Source organism: Mobula birostris, chromosome 3, assembly GCF_030028105.1.
Source record: "Mobula birostris isolate sMobBir1 chromosome 3, sMobBir1.hap1, whole genome shotgun sequence".
NCBI lineage: Eukaryota > Metazoa > Chordata > Chondrichthyes > Myliobatiformes > Myliobatidae > Mobula > Mobula birostris.
The window spans coordinates 218,296,552-218,315,832 of NC_092372.1; the positions used below are offsets into that span (position 1 = coordinate 218,296,552).

Sequence of the window (19,281 nt, forward strand, 5' to 3'; positions counted from 1 at the left end):
ACTGGATTGGGTGGGGGCGATTAGAGAGCTTTAGGTAAAAGAGTCCTTAGGAGGCAGTGATCACAGTACAATTGAGTTCAATTTGAAATTTGAGAGGAAGAAAGGAAAGTCTGACATAGCAATATTTCAGTAGAGTAAAGGAAATTAGAGTGGTATGAGAGAGGAGTTGGCCAAAGTAAAATGGAAGGAGCTGCTGGAAGGTATGACAGCAGAGCATCAATGGCATGAGTTTCTGAGAAAAATGAGGAAGGTGCAGGATAGATGTATTGCAAAAACAAAGAAATATAATACAACAGTGGCTGACAAGGGAAGTCAAAACTCATGTAAAAGCAAAAGACAGGGCATACAACAACACAAAAATTAGTGGTAAGACAAGATTGGGAAGCTTTTAAAAACCTACAGAGAGCAACTAAAAAATAAAAGCAAGCTAGCAAACAATATCAAAGTGGATAGTAAAATCTTTCTGAAGTATATAAAAAATAAGAGAGAAGAGAGTGGATACAGAACAGAGAAATAATAACGGGGGACAAGGAGATGGCAGTTGAACTAAATGAGTATCTTGCATCAGTCTTCATTGTGAAAGTCACTAGCACTGTGCCAGATGTTGAAAGGTGAACTGAATTTAATTGAATTGAATTGACTTTATTTGGGTGTGAGGGAAGAGGTTTACTATCTGTTTACTATTACAATGGAGAAAGTGTTCAAAAAGCTGAAAGACCTAAGGGTACATAAGTCACCTGGACCAGACGAACTGCATCCAAGGGTTCTGAAAAAGGTAGTGGTAGAGATTGTGCGGATATTAATAATGATCGTTCAAAAATCATTGGACTCTGGCATGGCTCCCCAAAACTGGAAATTGCAAATGTCACTCCACTCTTCCTCCTTTCTTAAAAGCAACAGAAAGGAAATTATAGAACAGTTACCTCAGTGGTTGAGAAGGTGTTGGAGTCAGTTGTTAAGGATGAGGTTATGGAGACACAGGACAAAGTAGTACAAAGTTAGCATGGTTTCCTTAAGGATAAATCTTGCCTGATGAACCTGTTGAAATTCTTTGAGGAGATTACAAGTAGGAAAGAAAAAGGGGATGCAGTGGATGCTATATATTTGGACTTACAGAAGGCCCTGGACAAGGTGCCACACATGAGGCTGCTTACCAAGTTAAGTGCCTATGGTATTAAAGGAGGCAGGATCCTTTTTTGGTTGGCTGCCAGTGACTAATGGTGTTGCACAGGGGTCGGTGTTGGGACTGCACTTTTTATGCTGTATATCAACGATTTAGATGATGGAATAGATGGCTTTATTGACAAGTTTTCAGATGATCCAAGATTGGTGGAGGGGCAGGTAGTGATGAGGAAACAGGTAGGCTGCAGAAGGACTTAGACAAATTAGGAGAATGGGCAAGAATGTGGCAAATTAAATACAATGTTGGAAAATGCATGACCATGCACTTTGGTAGAAGAAATAAATGTGCAGACTACTTTCTAAATGGGGAGAAAATCCGAAAATCTGAGATGCAAAAGAACTTGGGAGTCCTTGTGCAGAACACCCTGAAGGTTAACCTGCGCGTAGAGTCGGTGGTGAGGAAGGCAAATACAATTTTAGCATTCATTTCAAGAAGTCTAGAAATATAAGAGAAGGGTTGTGATGCTGAGGCTTTATAAGGCACTAGGGAGGTCTCATCTTGAGTACTGTGAACAGTTCGATGCTCCTTTTCCAAGAAAACATACTAGCATTGGAGAAGGTTCAGAGGAGGTTTACAAGGATGATTTCAGGAATGAAAGGGTTACCATATGTGGAATGTTTAATGGCTCTGGGTCTGTAATTGCTGGATTTTAGAAGGATGAGGGGGGGATCTCATTGAAACCTTTTGAATATTGAAAGCCTAGACAGTGTAGATGTGGAAAGGATGTTTCCCGTGATGGGGGAGTCTAGGACAGCCTCAGGATAGAGGGGCAGCCATTTAAAACAGAGATGTGGAGAAATTTCTTTAACTAGAGAGTGAAGAATTTGTGGAATTTATTACCACAGGCAGCTGTGGAGGTCAGGTCATTGGGTGTATTTAAGGCAGGGCTTGGTCAGTTCTTGATTGGACACTGCATCAAAGGTTATCAAAGACTTGAAGGGCCAAATAACCTAATTCTACTCTTATGTATTATGGTCTTATACTCTTTGAAGAAATAACAGGCAAGATAGATAAAGGAAAGTTAGAGAATGTTGGATTTTAAGTAGGCCTTTGACAAGGTGCTGCACATGAGGCTGGTTAACGAGATAAGAGCCCATGGTATTACAGAAAGAATACTAGCACGTATAGAAGATTGGCTGACTGGCAGGAGGCAGAAAGTGGGGATAAAGGGGGTCTTTTCTGATTAGCTGCTGGTGACTGGTGGTGTTCTACAAGGATTGGTGTTGGAACAGCTTCTTTTTGTGTTATATGTCAACGATTTGGATGACGGAACTGATAGCTTTGTGGCCAAGTTTGCAGACAATATGAAGATAGGTGGAGGGGCAGATGGTGCTGAGGAAGTAGAGAATCTGCAGGAAGACTCAGATTAGGAGAATGGGCAAAATCGTGGTAGATGGAATACAGTGTAGGGGGAAGTGTACGGTGATGCACTTTGGTTGAAGGAATAATGGAGCAGACTATTTTTGAAAGGGGAAAAGATTCAAAATTCAGAGGTGCGAAGGGAATTGGGAGTCCTTGTACAGGATTCAAGCTGCAGATTTGCCTGTTGCTGCAGACCAGGAGAGGAGACGCCAGAGGCGGCATAGCACAGTGTCCATGCTCAGTTGTGGGAGAATGGCCTCTGCTGTCGGTGCTGTCCTCCAGTGTTCAATCAGTAGAATGACAAGCTGGACTGTGTGTGCGCATTTGTCTGTGGACTGCCGAGAACAGCTTTTTCTTGCCGATAGTAATGTCAATTTACAGGAATTTAGATACACACACATGCACACAGAGGGAACATACTGGCATGGATAGCTGAATGGCAGACAGCCAGGAGGCAGTGAGTGGGAATAAAAGGGGATCTTTTCTGGTCCACTGCTCCTTTTCACTTGGTTTGTCAATGATTTAGATAATGGAATTGATGGCTTTGTGGCAAAGTTTTCAGATGATGCGAAGATAGGTGGGGGGTAGGTAGTGCTGAGGAAGCAATGCGATTGCAGCAGGACTTAAAACAAATTGGAAAAATGAGCAAAAAAGTGGCAGATGGAATACTATGGACTATTATCTAAAGGTTGAAACATCAGAGGTGCAGAGGGACCTAGAAGTCCTCATGCAAGACTCCCAGAAGGTTAATTTACAGGTTGAGTCTGTGGTATAGAAGGGAAATGCAATGTTGGCATTTATTTCAAGGGGAGTAGAATATAAAAGCAAGGAGATCATGCTGAGCTTTTATAAGACATGAGTCAGGCCACACTTGGAGTATTGTCAACAGTTCTGGACCCCATATCTCAGAAAGGATGTGATGTCATTGGAGAGACTCCAGAGATGGCTCATGAGGATGATTCCAGGAATGAAAGGGTTAACATATGAAGAGCATTTGGCAGCTTTAGGCCTGTACTCGCTAGAATTTAGAAGAATGCAGGAGGATCTCATTGAAACCTACCGAATGTTGAAAGGACTAGACAGGGTGGATGTGGAGAGGATGTTTCTTATGGTGGGGGTATCCAGAACTGGAGGGCACAGCCTCAAAATTGAGGGACGAAGCTTTAGAACAAAGATAAGAAGGAATTTTTTTAACCAGAGAATAGTAAATCTGTGGAATGCTCTGCCACAGACTGCGGTGGAGGCCAAGTCCGTGCATCTAGGCAGGTGTATGGGTTGAGTGGGATCTGGAATCAACCATGATGGAATGGCAGAGCAGACTTGATGGGCTGAATGGCCTAATTCTGCTCCTATGTCTTATGGTCTTATATATTTTTTGCATGACTGTATGTTTACTTGCTATCTTATATGTACAATATGTGCCTTGTGCTGTGTATGGTTTGCACCCTGGCCCCAGAGAAACACTATTTTGACTGGCTGTATTCATGTAGGGTTGAATGATAATTAAAATTGAACTTGAAGGTTAACTTGCAGGTTGTGTCAGTGGTAAGGAAGGCAAATAGAATGTTAGCATTCATTTTGAGAGGACTAAAATACAGAAGCAAGGACTTTATAAGGCTTTGGTCAGACCACACGGAGTATCGAGAGCAGTTTTGGCTCCTTATCTCAGAAAAGATGTGCTGCCATTCGAGAGGGTCCAGAGGAAGTTCATGAGAATGATTCTGAGAATGAAAGGGTTAACATATGAGGAGTGTTTGATGGCTCTGAGCCTGTACTCAATGAAGTTTAGAAGAATGAGAGGGGACCTCACTGAAGCCTGTCAAATATTGAAAGGCCTAGACAGAGTGAATGTGGAGAGGGTGTTTCTTATAGAGGGTGAATCTAGGACCAGAGGACACAGCTTCAGAATAGAGGGAAGTCCATTTAGAACAGAAATTAGGAGGAATTTATTTAGCCAGAGGGTAGTGAATCTGTAGAATTCATTGCCATAGACAGCTGTGGAGGCCAAGTCACTGAATATATTTATTAGTCTGAGCGTCAAAGGTTCCAAGGAGAAGGCAGGAGAATGGGGTTGAGAGCAATAATAAAGCTGTCATGATGGGCCAAGATGGCCTAATTCTGTTCCTATTTCTTATGGTCATATGACAAAATTTTCAGTAAGTATGACTTACCATCCACAACATTCAAGTGGGCAGAACAGATGGATTGGCCAGCTTTGTTTGTAGCAATACAAGTATAGGATCCAGAGTACTCCTTCCCAACATCCAACAGGATCAAACTGTGCTGCATATTTGAGCTAGCCAAGGTATAACCTGGTGTATTCTGTTTAATCCAAATGACATCTCCCACTGACTCTTCTTTGAGCCATGTTACATCAGGTGTTGGAGATCCTGCAAAAAATATGCCATTGGTGATCTAAACACATAAAATACTTCTGACAAATTTCAAAAGAGAGCCTTGCAAAATTATTATGAAAACCACAGGATATATCAGTGCACAGGAGATGTATAAGAATGATTAGGAGTAAATATTAATCTTCTTCATCTTGTGAGTCTACGGACCTTACTGTGGCAGTATATTTAAGAATACAATGTCTTTGGCATGAATTATTGGTAACACGTATTACTGACATTATGCAATTTTTCAAAAAACACATTATATACACAACATACCTTCCACCTTGACAGTTAATGTAATACTTGCTCCTTTTTTTACACTCCTACTTGTGAAGCGCTCCAGAAACCTTGGTGGAATCAGCTTCTCTGTTTTTTCTGGGTACAGAAGAACGTAAGGAGGTAAGAAATAGGAATAGGAATAAGCCATATGGTCCCTCTCAGCTGCTTATTCAGTAAGATATTGACATAGAGTGTTACCCCACTGTCATATTGTTATATACAAATAAACTCAACTATGACTATGACCTTCCTGCAAAGACCAAATATCCCTTTAATTTCCTTAATAAACAAACATTTTATCTCCATCTTGAATATACTCAGTTACTGCTTTTCTATAGACTTCAGTGGATGAACTAGCACGTGGGTGAAGAAATTTCTGCTCTCCTGAAAAGCCAGGCCTTCATTTTGAGACTGTGACCAATGCTACCATAGCCAAGAAGTGGTGCAAATGGTTTTTGGGATCACCCCTCATTCTTTAAAAACCCTAGAGAATGAGCCTAGTCTGCTTGTTTGCTCCTCATAGGACAATGCCTCCAGTCCAAGGAACCAATCTGCTGATTCTATGCACTCCTTCTATGCGTCTTCATGTAGGCAGACCAAAATTGTGCAAACATTTCAAATGTAATCTCACCTCTATCACAGCAAAGGAAGAGCAATCAGAAAGGAATCTGGTGCTAGTTTCTAAATGTAATCAAGAATTCCTTGTTGTCATGAACCAAAAACTAATATTCATAAACAAGAGAAAATCTGCAAATGCTAGAAATCCAAGCAAAACACACAACAATGCTGGAGGAACTCAGCAGTCCAGGCAGCGTCTATGGAAAAGAATACAATCGACTTTTCGGGTCAAGACCCTGTCCTGCTGAAGGGTCTCGGCCAGAAGCATCGACTGTACTCTTCTCCATAGATGCTGCCTGGCCTGCTGAGTTCCTTCAGCATTTTATGTGTGCTACAAATATATTCACTATTGCTTTCATTAAGAAAACAAAAAGAACATTAAAATATTTTGGCTAATTAAGACCATTTATTGCAACTCCAAAATATAAAACTCCAACAGAAATTTACCCAACAAGCTATCTGCTAGACTCAGGAACCCAGTGAATCAAACATTTCAGGTCAAAACCCTGCATCACTGATCTTATTGATTTATACTAAATTACTGATCAAGATTATTCTGTAACCAAAGACTATCCTCTTCACTGTCAACAATATCAATTTTTGTGTCATCTGCAAACTTACTAATCATACTTTATGCATTAACATCCAAATGATTAACAAATATCATTATTACTTATTAATAAATAACAAACAGAAAGGAACACAACCCGAATCCCTGTGGAAAGCCACAGGTCACAGGTTTCTAATCACCAAAGCAATCTTCTATCATCATTCCCAGTTTCCTATTACAAAGACAACTTTGGACACAATTTGCTAATACCTTGGACACCATAGCTTCAAACCACTGGGATTAGCTTTACATGTGAGACCTGAAAGGTCCCATGTAGATTATACCAAGCACAGTGCCCTCATCAATATATTTTATTCTTTTAAAAAAACATTAGACAAGACCTTCCATCAACAAAGCTCCGTTGTCTAACCTACAGCAGCCCTTGTTTTTCTCATCATAGTTTAACAGAACCTTTTCAGTCCACACTGTGTTGACCATGATGCCAAATTAAACCAATCTTATCTACTTATCAAACTCTCCAGAGAATGAAATATACATTTGTTAACCTCTCCTCATTATTCTCATAGCCAATAGTCTTTAATCCAGACAATATTCTGATCTCTTTTACACCCTCTCTAAAGCATCCACATCCTTCCTATGATGGTGTGACCAAATGTGGCCTAACAGGTTTTATATAGTTGTGATATGACTTCTCAATTTTTATATTCAATCCCCCAACCAATGAAGGTAAGCCTGCTGTTGTCTTCTTTCCCACCCTATCTACCACTTTCAGGGAGCCATGGCACTTGCATGGTAAGATCCCACTGTATTTCAGTGCTCCTAAGGTTCTATTTACTGTGTACTTTGCCCTTAAATTTGACCTCCCAAAGTACAACACATCACACTTGTTTGCCATTTCTCAGTCCACTTTCTTTCCTGGTCTATATTCTCTTGCATGCTTTAACAATCTTCTTTACGATCCACAACTTCAAACATTGAAAGATTCCAGTCTTGCCCCTTCTCTCAATTAAGTTTCCACATTAGCCACAATATCATAACGCCATGTACAAATCCAGGCACAAGTTCATCTGCTTTACTCAAAACCTGACATTGAAATAAACAAACTTTAGTCCATCAGTCTAATCACACCACTCAAGTTTAAACACTCCTGAGTGGAAATAGGAAATCATCCTGCAATGATATTGGCACCCATCCTTCTTGTACAGGTCCAACCCATACTGGATGAGAGCCTAATGATTCATGAACTTGAAACCATCCCCTGACCCTCCATCACCCATTCAACTGCACAACCTTTACTTTCGGTTACCTACGAACATAAAACAATATCTTGTTCATGCTCAACTTTCATAGTGATATTTTGTTTTAATTTTATATTTATAAATGCCTTTTTCAGAGGTGTACCTTAGCATAGTTTTAAATAACATTCTACATTAAAATGTAGATAAATTTGAAATTCAAACGTGGAAAACAGAGTAGGAAGGAGAGGTAACTTGTATGAGAATGTTCACAAGTTTCTTTACTGTTTTAAAATCTCTATTAAATAGAGTTATAAACTATATGGTATTGCTTTAAACCAAGGTGTCAAACTACCGGCCCGCGGGATGATTTGGAGGGAAAAAAAGTATATTCACGACCATTTATTATGTATCTGTACGGGAGCCGCTCTCTTTCCCACCGCTGTCTGTGTCGCCTGCTGCGCCGGCAGCTTGTTGTGTGTACTTAGAAAACAATAGGTGGCAGTTAACTACCGGCTGTGCATAAGCACCTACCACCCTGCACTGAAGACCACTAGGGCCCCACTTACGTCGTCAGACACAGTATAAACACACAGAGTACTCAGGTAAGTACCACCTGGAGCAAGACTGAGACTGTTGTGTTGAGACTGCTGTGGTTCAAAATGCTTTCCAGGAAAAGTTGACATCGAAGGTCGGATATTCAACGATAATCGGAATAATTGTTTTTTTCTTCTGTGAGGTCAACGGCAAACCTGTGTGTCTGATATGCCCGCAACAAGTGGCTGCGGCAAAAGCATACAATATCAAACGACACTATGAGACGCCACATGGAGAAAAATACGACAAGTACGCAGGATGACTCAGGATGCAAAAGGTAAAGGAGCTTAAAGCACCTCTGAAAAAACAGCTATCAGTGTTCACCAAAAGTGGAGAGACTGATGATGGAGTTGTCAAGGCCAGCTATATTATTGCCAACAAAATAGCCACTGCGTCGAAGCCATACTCAGAGGGGGAATTCAGCAAAGCATGCACACTGACGGCGGCTGAGCTGGTGTGCCATGAGAAGAGACAGGCTTTTGGTAATATCAGGTTGTCAAGAAATACTGTGGCAGAGAGAATCGGGGACCTTGCAGGAGATTTGAACAATCAACTAAAAGACAAAGTGAAGTCATTTATTGCCTTCTCTATTGCAATTGATGAGAGCACCGACGTGACTGCTGTAGCTCAATTGGGAATATTTATTCGTGGTGTTGATGCATCCTTGACCGTCACCGAGGAGCTTGTGGAGATGGTGCCCATGACAAACACCACAACGGCGAATGACGTTTTCTCCAGCCTCGTCGAGGCCCTTGGACAGACTGGCGGTTGACTGGACTCACGATGTCAGTGTGGCAACAGATGGCGCACCGTCCATGGTCGGGGAAAAAGCAGGTGTTGTTGTGAAACTCAGAGAGAAAGTTCATACAGAGAATCCAGAGCAGGAATTCTGGAACTTTCATTGTATTATACACCAAGAGGCGTTATGTAGCAGGAGCCTGAAAATAGACAATGTCATGGATGTAGTAATCAAAACGGTTAATTTTATTAGAGCCAAGGGACTCAACCATCGGCAATTTGACACTCTTTTGTCCAAAAGTAATATTGGACACGGCCTACCCTACCACACTGAAGTCCACTGGTTGAGCAGAGGGGTTGTGCTCAAATGTTTTTTTCAATTACGTGTGGAAATTGGACTATTCATGAACGAGAAAGGGAAGCCAGTGGCAGAGCTGGATGGCCCAGACTGGCTTCATGATCTTGCATTTTTGGTGGATATAACAGAGCACTGAAATGTGCCTAATGTTAACATGCAAGGCCGCAACAAACTTGTTACGGAATACTACGACAGCATTTGTGCCTTTCAAATTAAATTAGGCCTGTGGGAGGTGCAATTGTCCCGGAGCAACCCAGCTCATTTCCCTCCTTTGCAGTCTGTGTGTGTCGCTCATGGGAATAATAACATGGACAGGTACAAGGACAAAATATCACAGCTGAAAAGTGAGTTCCAGAATCGTTTCCAAGTCTTCACTCAGCTCAAGAAGGAATTCTCACTATTTTGCTTGCCGTTTGCCTTCAACGCAGCATCAGATGTGCCGGAGGAACTCCAAATAGAGCTAATTGAAATTCAGTGTAACTCGGCTTTGAAATATAAATTTGAGACTGTGGATCTGGACTCATTCTATCAATACCTGGGACCGATGTACCCCAAGATGATAGACTTTGCCTCAAAGATCCTTTGCATGTTTGGGACAACATATCTCTGTGAGCAGGTGTTCTCCATAACGAACATTAACAAATCTAAACTGCGCTCACAGCTGACACACAGACATCTAAATGACATTATAAAAATTACAACTGCCCAGAAACTGGTCCCTGATGTTGACAGGCTGGTTAAAGCCAAGAGTTGTCAGGTGTCTGGAAGCAGCAAGTGAAAAATGAGTGACACTGTTCGATGAACTGCGACATGCAAGCAAAGTGCATTATGAAATATTGAGTGTCATAATATTGTGACTCATTTATTTTCTGACTATTCTATTATTGTAAGTGTGATCACTTCAATAAAATTAGAGGCTAACTGCGTTCACTCTCTGAGTTTGATTGCTGGAAGCAGGCTAATAAAAATGAGGTTCAGTTGTGTAGCCCACATTTACAATTTGTTTCATTGGGTCAATATTTGTGTCTGCTAATGTTTGATTTCAAATGCTTTATTAATGGAAAAGGTGTGGCTCCCAGAACAATCTTAGCCAAAATAGCATCATTTTCTCTCTCTCTCATCACAACTTTCTTGTAGTCTAGGACTGTAAGTTAATACCAATCATAAAAATAATGCTTGCTAGGCAATCTTATTCATAAGAAACGAAACTCGTAAAGTGAAACACTTTGTAGTTCTAGCAGAGACTGACACACATGAGAGCAGGTTGAAAAAACGAAGGCAACAAAAGCTGTGGGAGCACGCACTCGTGCACAACTGATCCGGCCCGCAAGAAGTCGCATTTTGCCCAATCCGGCCCGTGACCTAAAGTGAGTTTGACACCCCTGCTTTAAATTTTTCATACGTAATACATAACCCTGAATTAACTTTTAGCCATTTTGTCTGCCATATTTTAAATATTGTATCTGCTTTGTTAAAGGGTCAATAGAACTGTTAAGTTGTTATCGAGTCATAGAATTGTATGGCACCAAAATGGACCCTCCAAGTCCATTCCACCCATCAACACTAAATCTCACTTGTTTGTTTTAGGACTGTATCTTCTAGCATAAACTACATAAATGGCTGTCTAAACAGCTTGTAAATGTAGTATCTGATTCTACCATCTCCTTTGGCAGTGCTTTCAAACTTCAAACAATAATGCCTGTGTACAAAACTTAGCTCTAAAATCTCCTTTAAATTTCTTTCCTTGAGTTACGGTAAGGTTCAGTCAACTTCCATTTTACCTGTTGACTTTTCTTCTGGCTCACATTTACTGATCTCTTCCTCTGGACCTGAAACATAATTTAAGTACATATAGTTCAGCCACGTTTCTGTGGATACCTGTCTTGCATGAAGCAATAATGCTCATGCAAAGCACTATAGACAAGCAAACAAACTTCAATCTGAATGCTCAGTTTCAATGGATTTCTGGAAGGCTTAATATCAACAGGATTCACAGTAAGAATGAAGTAGCTGGATTTGTTATTGAGTTTTTACTGTGTATATTCCAGACATAATTTTCCCTGTTGTCAGAGACACTCGTTTTTTTTTGGTAAGATTGAAGCAGTCCATTGCAGGCATTTAGAATAGAATAGAACTTTATTGTCATTGCTCGAAACAAGGAGATTGTGCTGCTACTCCAGTCTGTGCAAAGCAGATATTTATAATACAAGCGGTACCACTTAATTAAAAAAAAATCCCGTATTTACTTGATAGTTCACAACACTCAAAGGCCATTGGCAAGCCTGGGAAGTAGAATTATTCAGCTACACAACATTCCTCAGGAAGAAGCTGTTTTTTAGTCTTACTGTTTGGCTAAGATATTTCCGTATCTCTTACCAGATGGCAGGCGATTGAGCAGGAGTTACTAATATTTATGATATTTAACATGGCATGGACAGAGTGGATGTGGCAAAGTTGTTTCCCATGATGGGGGAGTCTAGTACGAGAGGGCATGACTTAAGGATTGAAGGGCGCCCATTCAGAACAGAAATGCGAAGAAATTTTTTTTAGTCAGAGGGTGGTGAATCTATGGAATTTGTTGCCACGGGCAGCAGTGGAGGCCAAGTCATTGGGTGTATTTAAGGCAGAGATTGATAGGTATCTGAGTAGCCAGGGCATCAAAAGTTATGGTGAGAAGGCGGGGGAGTGGGACTAAATAGGAGAATGGATCAGCTCATGATAAAATGGCAGAGCAAACTCGATAGGCCGAATGGCCTACTTCTGCTCCTTTGTCTTATGGTCTTATGGTCTATGGTCTTAACTTGCATTTCAAAGCAAACTCAATTTTAAATGTTGGTGGGAGCAAATGTGCCCAATATTTAGTTTTTTTTTGTATTGGTTTATTATTGTCACACATACCAAGATATAGTGAAAAGTTTATCTTGCATATTCTATATACAGATTAAATCATTACATTGTGCATTAAGCTAAAATAAGGTAAAACAATAACAATGACAAATAAAGTGTAACAGCTGCAGAAAAAGTGCAATGCAGGTAAACAATAATGTGCAAGATGTTAATGAGGTAGATTGTGAGGCCAAGAATCCATCTTGTTGTATAAGAGGTCCATTAAAGATTCTGATAATAGAGGAATAGAAGCTGTCGTTGGGCCTGGTGGTACAGGCTTTTGCATCGATGGGAGAGGGAAAAAGGGAGAATGTTCAGAGTGGGTGGAATCTTTGATTCGGAGCAACAATCTGCTGGAGGAAAGGAATTGCTGACCCCTTGGGTTCAACCTTACATTACCAAAGTGTCCACAATTCCTTTCCACCAACAGATGCTGCGTGACTGCTGAGCTCTTCCAGCATATTGTGTGTTGCTCCAGATTCCACTTTCTGCAGCCTTATGTCTCCTGTGTGCCCAATCTTTGAGCTGCCAGTGAAGGCAGGTTGTAAACGGTACCCCTCCATATCTCACCAATGACAAAGGACTGGAAATACAAGTATTCTGCTTACTTTGAACATGCACCACAGCAGAAGTATAGGCCGAGCCTGATGAATTGCTGATGTATGCTGCATATTCACCGCCAGCTTCTTTTGTAACATTGAGAATTTCTAGGGTATGATCTCCTTTATCATCAGTCATCAGAATTCCATCTGTAGCACGCAGAGGTATTCCATCTTTAAACCAATATACACGAGGGACTGGATAACCTATTGAAGAGTGATATTGTATTAAAGAAAATAATTTTAAAAAGGGACAAATATAAGAATAATTAACCCATTCAAGATGTACCACTTCTTTTGGTCTACTTTTAGACAGAAACCATTCTATCCAATACCTTACATAGACATATACATGTAAGTAAACATTTTTCTTATATACTCATTTTGATTAATCTCTTTTATGAATAATATAGTTTTTGACTGATCCTCCTCAGGCCAATCTTCTCATATGAAATTTCAGTTGCGGATATACAAAGTGTAATATTGTGATGTCTTGATTTGAATAAGACACTGAACAGACCAGAAGACACAGGAACAGAAGTAAGCCATTCAGCCCACTGAGTCTGCTCAACTAGTCGATCAGACCTGATTTACTTTCTCTCTCAAACCTATTCTCCTGCCTTCTCTCCTTAACCTTTGATGCCATTACTAATAAATAACCCATCAACCTCTGCTTTAAAAAATACCCAACAACTTGACCTCCACAGCTGTCTGTGGCAATCTATTCCACAGATTCACCACCCTCAGAATAGAAGGGCATCCCTTTATAACAGATAAGGAGGTATTTCTTTAATCAGAGGCTATGCTCCCTGGTCCTACACTCTCTCACAATTAGAAACATCCTCCGCACGTCCACTCTATCTGGGCCTTTCAATATTCAGTAGGTTTCAATAAGAAACCCCCTAATTATTCTAAACTCCAGCAAGTACAGTCCCAGAGCCAAATGGTCCACGTATATTAACCCTTTCATTCCCAGGGTATTTCTTAGATAGGGGGCTCAAAACTGCTCACAATTCTCCAAATGATTGACCACGAGTCAGACACTAATCTTAAGCCTGACAACTAATTCCACAATTTCTAGGATACCATTAACAGAAAAGATGAAGATATAGGTCATTTAGAAGCTCATATTGTTCTGTAATTCAATAAGATCATGGCTGATCTTTTACCTCTGTGTCCTGCACATTTTCTTATTCCTTACACATTTATTGATTTCTTGAATTTACCTGATGACCGAGCATTCACAGTGTTCTTGGATAGGGAATTCTAAAGACTGTGAAAAGATCTCACCCAGAGTAGATCAATGGCTGTAGGCAGTTTAAATGATTCAGCAAGGACTAGATGGGCCAAAGGGCCTGTTTCTATGCTGTACTTTTGTATGACCCTATGACTGTATGATCTTTGTCCTGAATGGCTAACCCTCCCCCTCCATTTTGGAACTGTAAGCTTGTTCTTCAAGCTTGTCATAGCTATGGGGAGGGGGTAGTGGGGATAAGCTCACACTACCTATTAAACGCTCCCAATGCCATGTTTCTCAAATAGCCTCTGACAACCAAGTCCATCTCCTGGCCTTCACAAGTGGCTTAGTCACCAAGTCCGGCAGAACCATTTCTACTGACTGGAGAAGAAGCAAAGGCAGGTTACTGGCACCTTAAAACCAGCCACGCCAAACAAATGGCGCTCTTTTACCATGGTTGCCAGCTCATCCAGGAGAAGGAAAATTTTGATTTCAAACCTCTGCTGTCTGCGACTCATGGGGAAGGCTTTGGGAATAAACCTAAAGGAAAAAATCCAGAGCTGGAGTCCCTAAGGTTAAGATGCCAGTCAATACTGACTGCTGCTGGTGCCAAATTGTATAGGTTTCTGCCATTTGTTTGGATTCATCTACTTCATGGAGAGGATCAGCCTGTTGCATGGGCAACAGCTTGCTCTTCATATCATACTGTCCTGGCTTGCGTATAGACTGTGATGGGATCCTGAAGTACCCCTATAAACTGTTGTTTTGAAAAGAGACAAAGAGAGTTATTTAACACCAGCTTGTTTGTAAAAGAGAGGAAGACACGAAGACTAACGGTTGGACTGTCACTTTAAGGCACTGGAAGTAACTTTGGATTTCTACTGAGTTGGAGTTGGAGACAGCACCGAGCAGCTTGAAAGTTGCTATGGTGTCCGAAGGCCGCGTTATTTAATGGACACTCGATGTTATGATTTTCAGCGGGTTGTTGATACTCAAGGACTTTTGCCTGCTTGTATTTCTTTCACAGAGAGAGGAAGGCGGGATTATTTGAATGACAGTTGATGCTCAGCATGGGAAGATAAAATAGGAGGGCAGATGATACAGACCTCAGACACATGATCTGGACACTGAATGAGCATTGTTGTGCCCGCAGAGAAAGTGGGTTTTGGAGGATCAATCAGGCAGATCGATCCATCGCTCTTGTAGTGGAAAGAAGAAAAGGGTTGACCGGTGGGGCGTTGTCCATGTGTCCACCCTGGCCTGGGGTATAGCTCCACTACAGAAAACTGGTCCCCTTTGCTAAAGTCACAGTCGGTGACTTTTAAAGGATTTCGAAGGACAACAAGATCATCGACGGCGTCAGGTCACCTGAAGACTCAAATCTCTCCCTCTCTCTCTCCATCACTACTCAACTCAATACCACGAACTGAACTGAACTTCACTCATCATTGTAAGACTGTATCTTTTTACCCCTGGACTTAAAGAAGCTTGGTTTTTCATACATATCTTTCCACACTCACTGATATATATACATATATATATATAAAATCATTGCTAACCTGTTTGATTTATCTACATTTATATTACTGTATTGCGTAGCTACTAATAAATATTCCAAAGTGTTTTCTATTTCTGCTGGTTCTTTATTCCCATCATGGGGTTCGTGACAAGACTTTGACATCTGGAATGCAACATCCATGGTCGACCAGACCAACGGATGGCTATCTATAACCTGGTTCAAGACACAGCAGTCAAGGGAAGAATTGTCAATCACCTTTTAAAATTTTCCACGATGCAGTGAAATCACTTCTAATTTTTCTCATTCAAGAGAGTTAGGTTCAGTCTGCTTAATCTCCTGCCATCTAATAAATGTGCAGCTGCCCCTTTATTATAAGTATATTTCTACATAGATGATGAAAATCTGGGTCTGCAGTACCAGCATTCCACTAATCACTGAATCTCAACCTGAAAAAATGATCTATTTATTCCTTCTGTGCTTTCTGCCCAACTCTCATCCAAGCCTGTATATTACTCTCAATAATTTTATTCTGAAAATCTAAATATATGTCAATGAGTTCACCCTTACCCTATTCTGCTAGCTACAACCAGAAAAAAATTCTAATTGGTTTGTCAAATATGATTTCCATTTTACAAATCCACTTTGTTTTTGCCCAATGCCATTATTATTCTTTTAAGTCTCTTTATTACCACATTATTACCAGTTAATTCTAACATTTTTCCTATTACTGCTGTCAGAGAATAAAATTCATGTCAATGCATTTCTCATCTTCATGGAGAACATTCAACATCATTGTTTTTAGACAGTTTATTCACAAGCTGAGAGAAAACCTACACACATCTATATTCTGATTCCAACATACACTGAAGATCTCAAAAAATTAATTGGTGATCGTTTTTAATACCTTTAACTTTAATTTGCAATTTTATTATTGGAGCTCCAACAGTAACAAAGGTATCGTGCAGCTCTTCTACAATCTGAGGCAGCTGTTCTTCTTCAGCCTGTGATTCCATACCTTCTAAGTTCTGCTCACTGATACAAAGAAATGAGTAAGTTAATACAATTTCTTTTCAAGGAACTGAAACTATTATATTAGGCTATGCCATGGAAAGGGAGAGAAATATATTCCCACCTGTGGAAAAAGACGCAACTTTGAAAAGGTTTTTAAAATACACCAACGAAAGGATTTACGAACTTACATACATCTACAATTTCCCCCCGGGATCAATAAAGTATGACTATGACTATAATTTCTGGAACGCAGAACATAAAATAATATAGCACTGGAGCAGCCCATTCACCCCACAATGCTGTACCGAACTAATATTTGATTATGACCTTTGAGTTCATTGGATGCAAAAGTTATAGCATGCTCACCGTGTGAGGGAAGCTTGGGCACTGACATAAGAAGATGTCTCAGTGGCTTCTGCTGTGTCGTAGTCTGAGCTAGAAACTGAAATACAGAATTAAAACCATTTAAATTTAAAACCTATTAAAAAGGCAACATCAGAATCAGCTTTATTATCACTGGCACGTGTCATGAAATTTATTAACTTAGCAGCAGTTTAATGCAATACATAATATAGAAAAAAAAATAAATCAATTACAGTGTACGTATATTGAATAGATTAAAAAATGTGCACAAACAGAAATAATATATATTTAAAAAAGTGATGTAGTGTTCATGAGTTCAAAGTCCATTTAGGAATCGGATGGCAGAGGGGAAGAAGCTGTTCCTGAATCGCTGAATGTGTGCCTTCAGGCTTCTTTACCTCTTACCTAATTGTAATGGTGAGAAAAGGGCATACCCTGGGTGCTGGAGGTCCTTAATAACGGATGCTGCCTTTCTGAGACATCGTTCCTTGAAGATGTCCTGGGTACTTTATAGATTTTATCATTAAGATTTTAAGGGTTTCACTGTATTTAAGGAAATACATAGGCTCTGCATTTCTACATTAAATGTTCATGCCACTGAATGCTTCATCAATGGCAAAACTTAATTTAGCATTAGCAATAGCAAAATTAATTCTACAATTAATTTGTAGAAGAGTAAAATCCCCAAAAGATGATACTGAGAGGTTATCTAATTCTAGGCCTCATCTTCACATTCCTGCCTGATTTCTATAATCTTTAACCAATTTCCCCTGGGATCAATAAAGTATGACTATGACTATGAGTTGAATATAAGGAATATACTAAGCAGTCATTTGCCATAAAGATTCACAAAAGCCTGAGAGTAAAAAAAAATCCTTTACAACTCAAACTTATGCTAGAATTTGTATCTTGAAGAAGGCATGCCAGTAGCTCTACTTCATTTAGGAGTTTGAGGAGGTTTGATCTGTTACCAAAGACTCTTGCAAACTTTTATGGATGTATGGTGGAGAGCATTCTGGCTGGTTGCATTACAATCTGGTATACAGGCTGCAACGCACAGGATTGCAAGAGGCTGCAAAGAGATGTAGACTCAGAAAGCTTCATCAAGGACACACTACTGATGACATTTTCAAGAGTCAATATCACAAGATGGCATCCATACTAAAAACCTACACTATCTAGGACATGCTCTCCCCTCAGGACTACCATGACAGAGGAGGTATAGGAGCCTGAAGGTCTACACTCAATGATTTAGACAGATCTTCTTCCCCTCTGCCATCAGATTTCTGAAAGGTCCATGAACCCAGGAACAACGCCTTGTTGTTGCAACACACATCAAAGTTGCTGGTGAACGCAGCAGGCCAGGCAGCATCTCTAGGAAGAGGTACAGTCGACGTTTCAGGCCGAGACCCTTCGTCAGGACTAACTGAAGGAAGAGTTAGTAAGAGATTTCTTGAATTGCTTGAATTTCCAGCATCTGCAGAATTCCTGTTGTTTGCCTTGTTGTTGCTTTTGTTTGCGCAATATATTTATTTTGTATTTATACTAATTCTAATTCTTTGCACTGTACGACTGCCACAGAATAAAAAATTTCACATGTTACAAGACAAAGGTATTCGTATCTGATTCTGATTCTAGATTTTGACTACACTGCTAAATTATTTTCAAACCTGCACAAGAGGAAAAAAAATAAAAAGAACCTTCTTAAAATAAGCCCAATAAAAAGGTAGCAATATTCAGGGTTTGAAGAGCTAAGAAATAACTAAATACAAAATTGCACCATCTCAAGTGTGATTTTGTGGAAATAGTGAATTCCACAGTCTTCGACCTTTCCTGTTTGATTTAGCTCAAGCCATTACTGCCAAGTGTGCTCTGCTCTCTTCCTCAGCGAGTCCAGTCAGAAAAATGGAAACTTCAGTGATACTGGTGGCAGTATAAGAAAGGAATGTGTAGAAGGACCAATACACACAGGTCTTGTTAGTGACCATAAGAAAGTGGGAAAAATAGTGGGCATGAAGCACTATTTGCATAGTTTTTGAGAGATAGCATGTCCCACCAGTTGGTAACAATGAGTATGCCTGAGGGAATGGTTTCCCCAGTTGGATTAGGGCTGCATATAGGGTGTACCTCCCACAGCAAAGAGCAGAGGGAAGTCTGCCTAATATGGACTATTTGTGCGTAGTGCTATTCCTACTAAATATTGATAACTGGTGGTTGAGAAGGGACGGCAAATGGATTTATCAACAGAAACCACCAGTCATTATTATTTTACTCCTGCTTTCTGCGTTTTGCTAGCTAACTAATTACCTTAATTTTCCTGATAACATAT

General features: G+C 40.2%; 1 protein-coding gene across 1 annotated transcript in view; it reads right to left on the bottom strand.

Moving 5' to 3' along the window:
- obscnb (obscurin, cytoskeletal calmodulin and titin-interacting RhoGEF b) overlaps window positions 1-19,281 on the bottom strand; it is a 598,125-nt gene that overhangs the window by 185,347 nt on the left and 393,497 nt on the right. The window contains exons 89-94 of the mRNA XM_072254438.1: window positions 16,956-17,031; window positions 16,483-16,610; window positions 12,832-13,029; window positions 11,119-11,166; window positions 5,218-5,316; window positions 4,717-4,935 (exon numbers count right to left, since the gene is read on the bottom strand). Coding sequence (XP_072110539.1) covers window positions 4,717-4,935; window positions 5,218-5,316; window positions 11,119-11,166; window positions 12,832-13,029; window positions 16,483-16,610; window positions 16,956-17,031 — 768 coding nt within the window. The remainder of the gene's footprint in view (window positions 1-4,716; window positions 4,936-5,217; window positions 5,317-11,118; window positions 11,167-12,831; window positions 13,030-16,482; window positions 16,611-16,955; window positions 17,032-19,281) is intronic.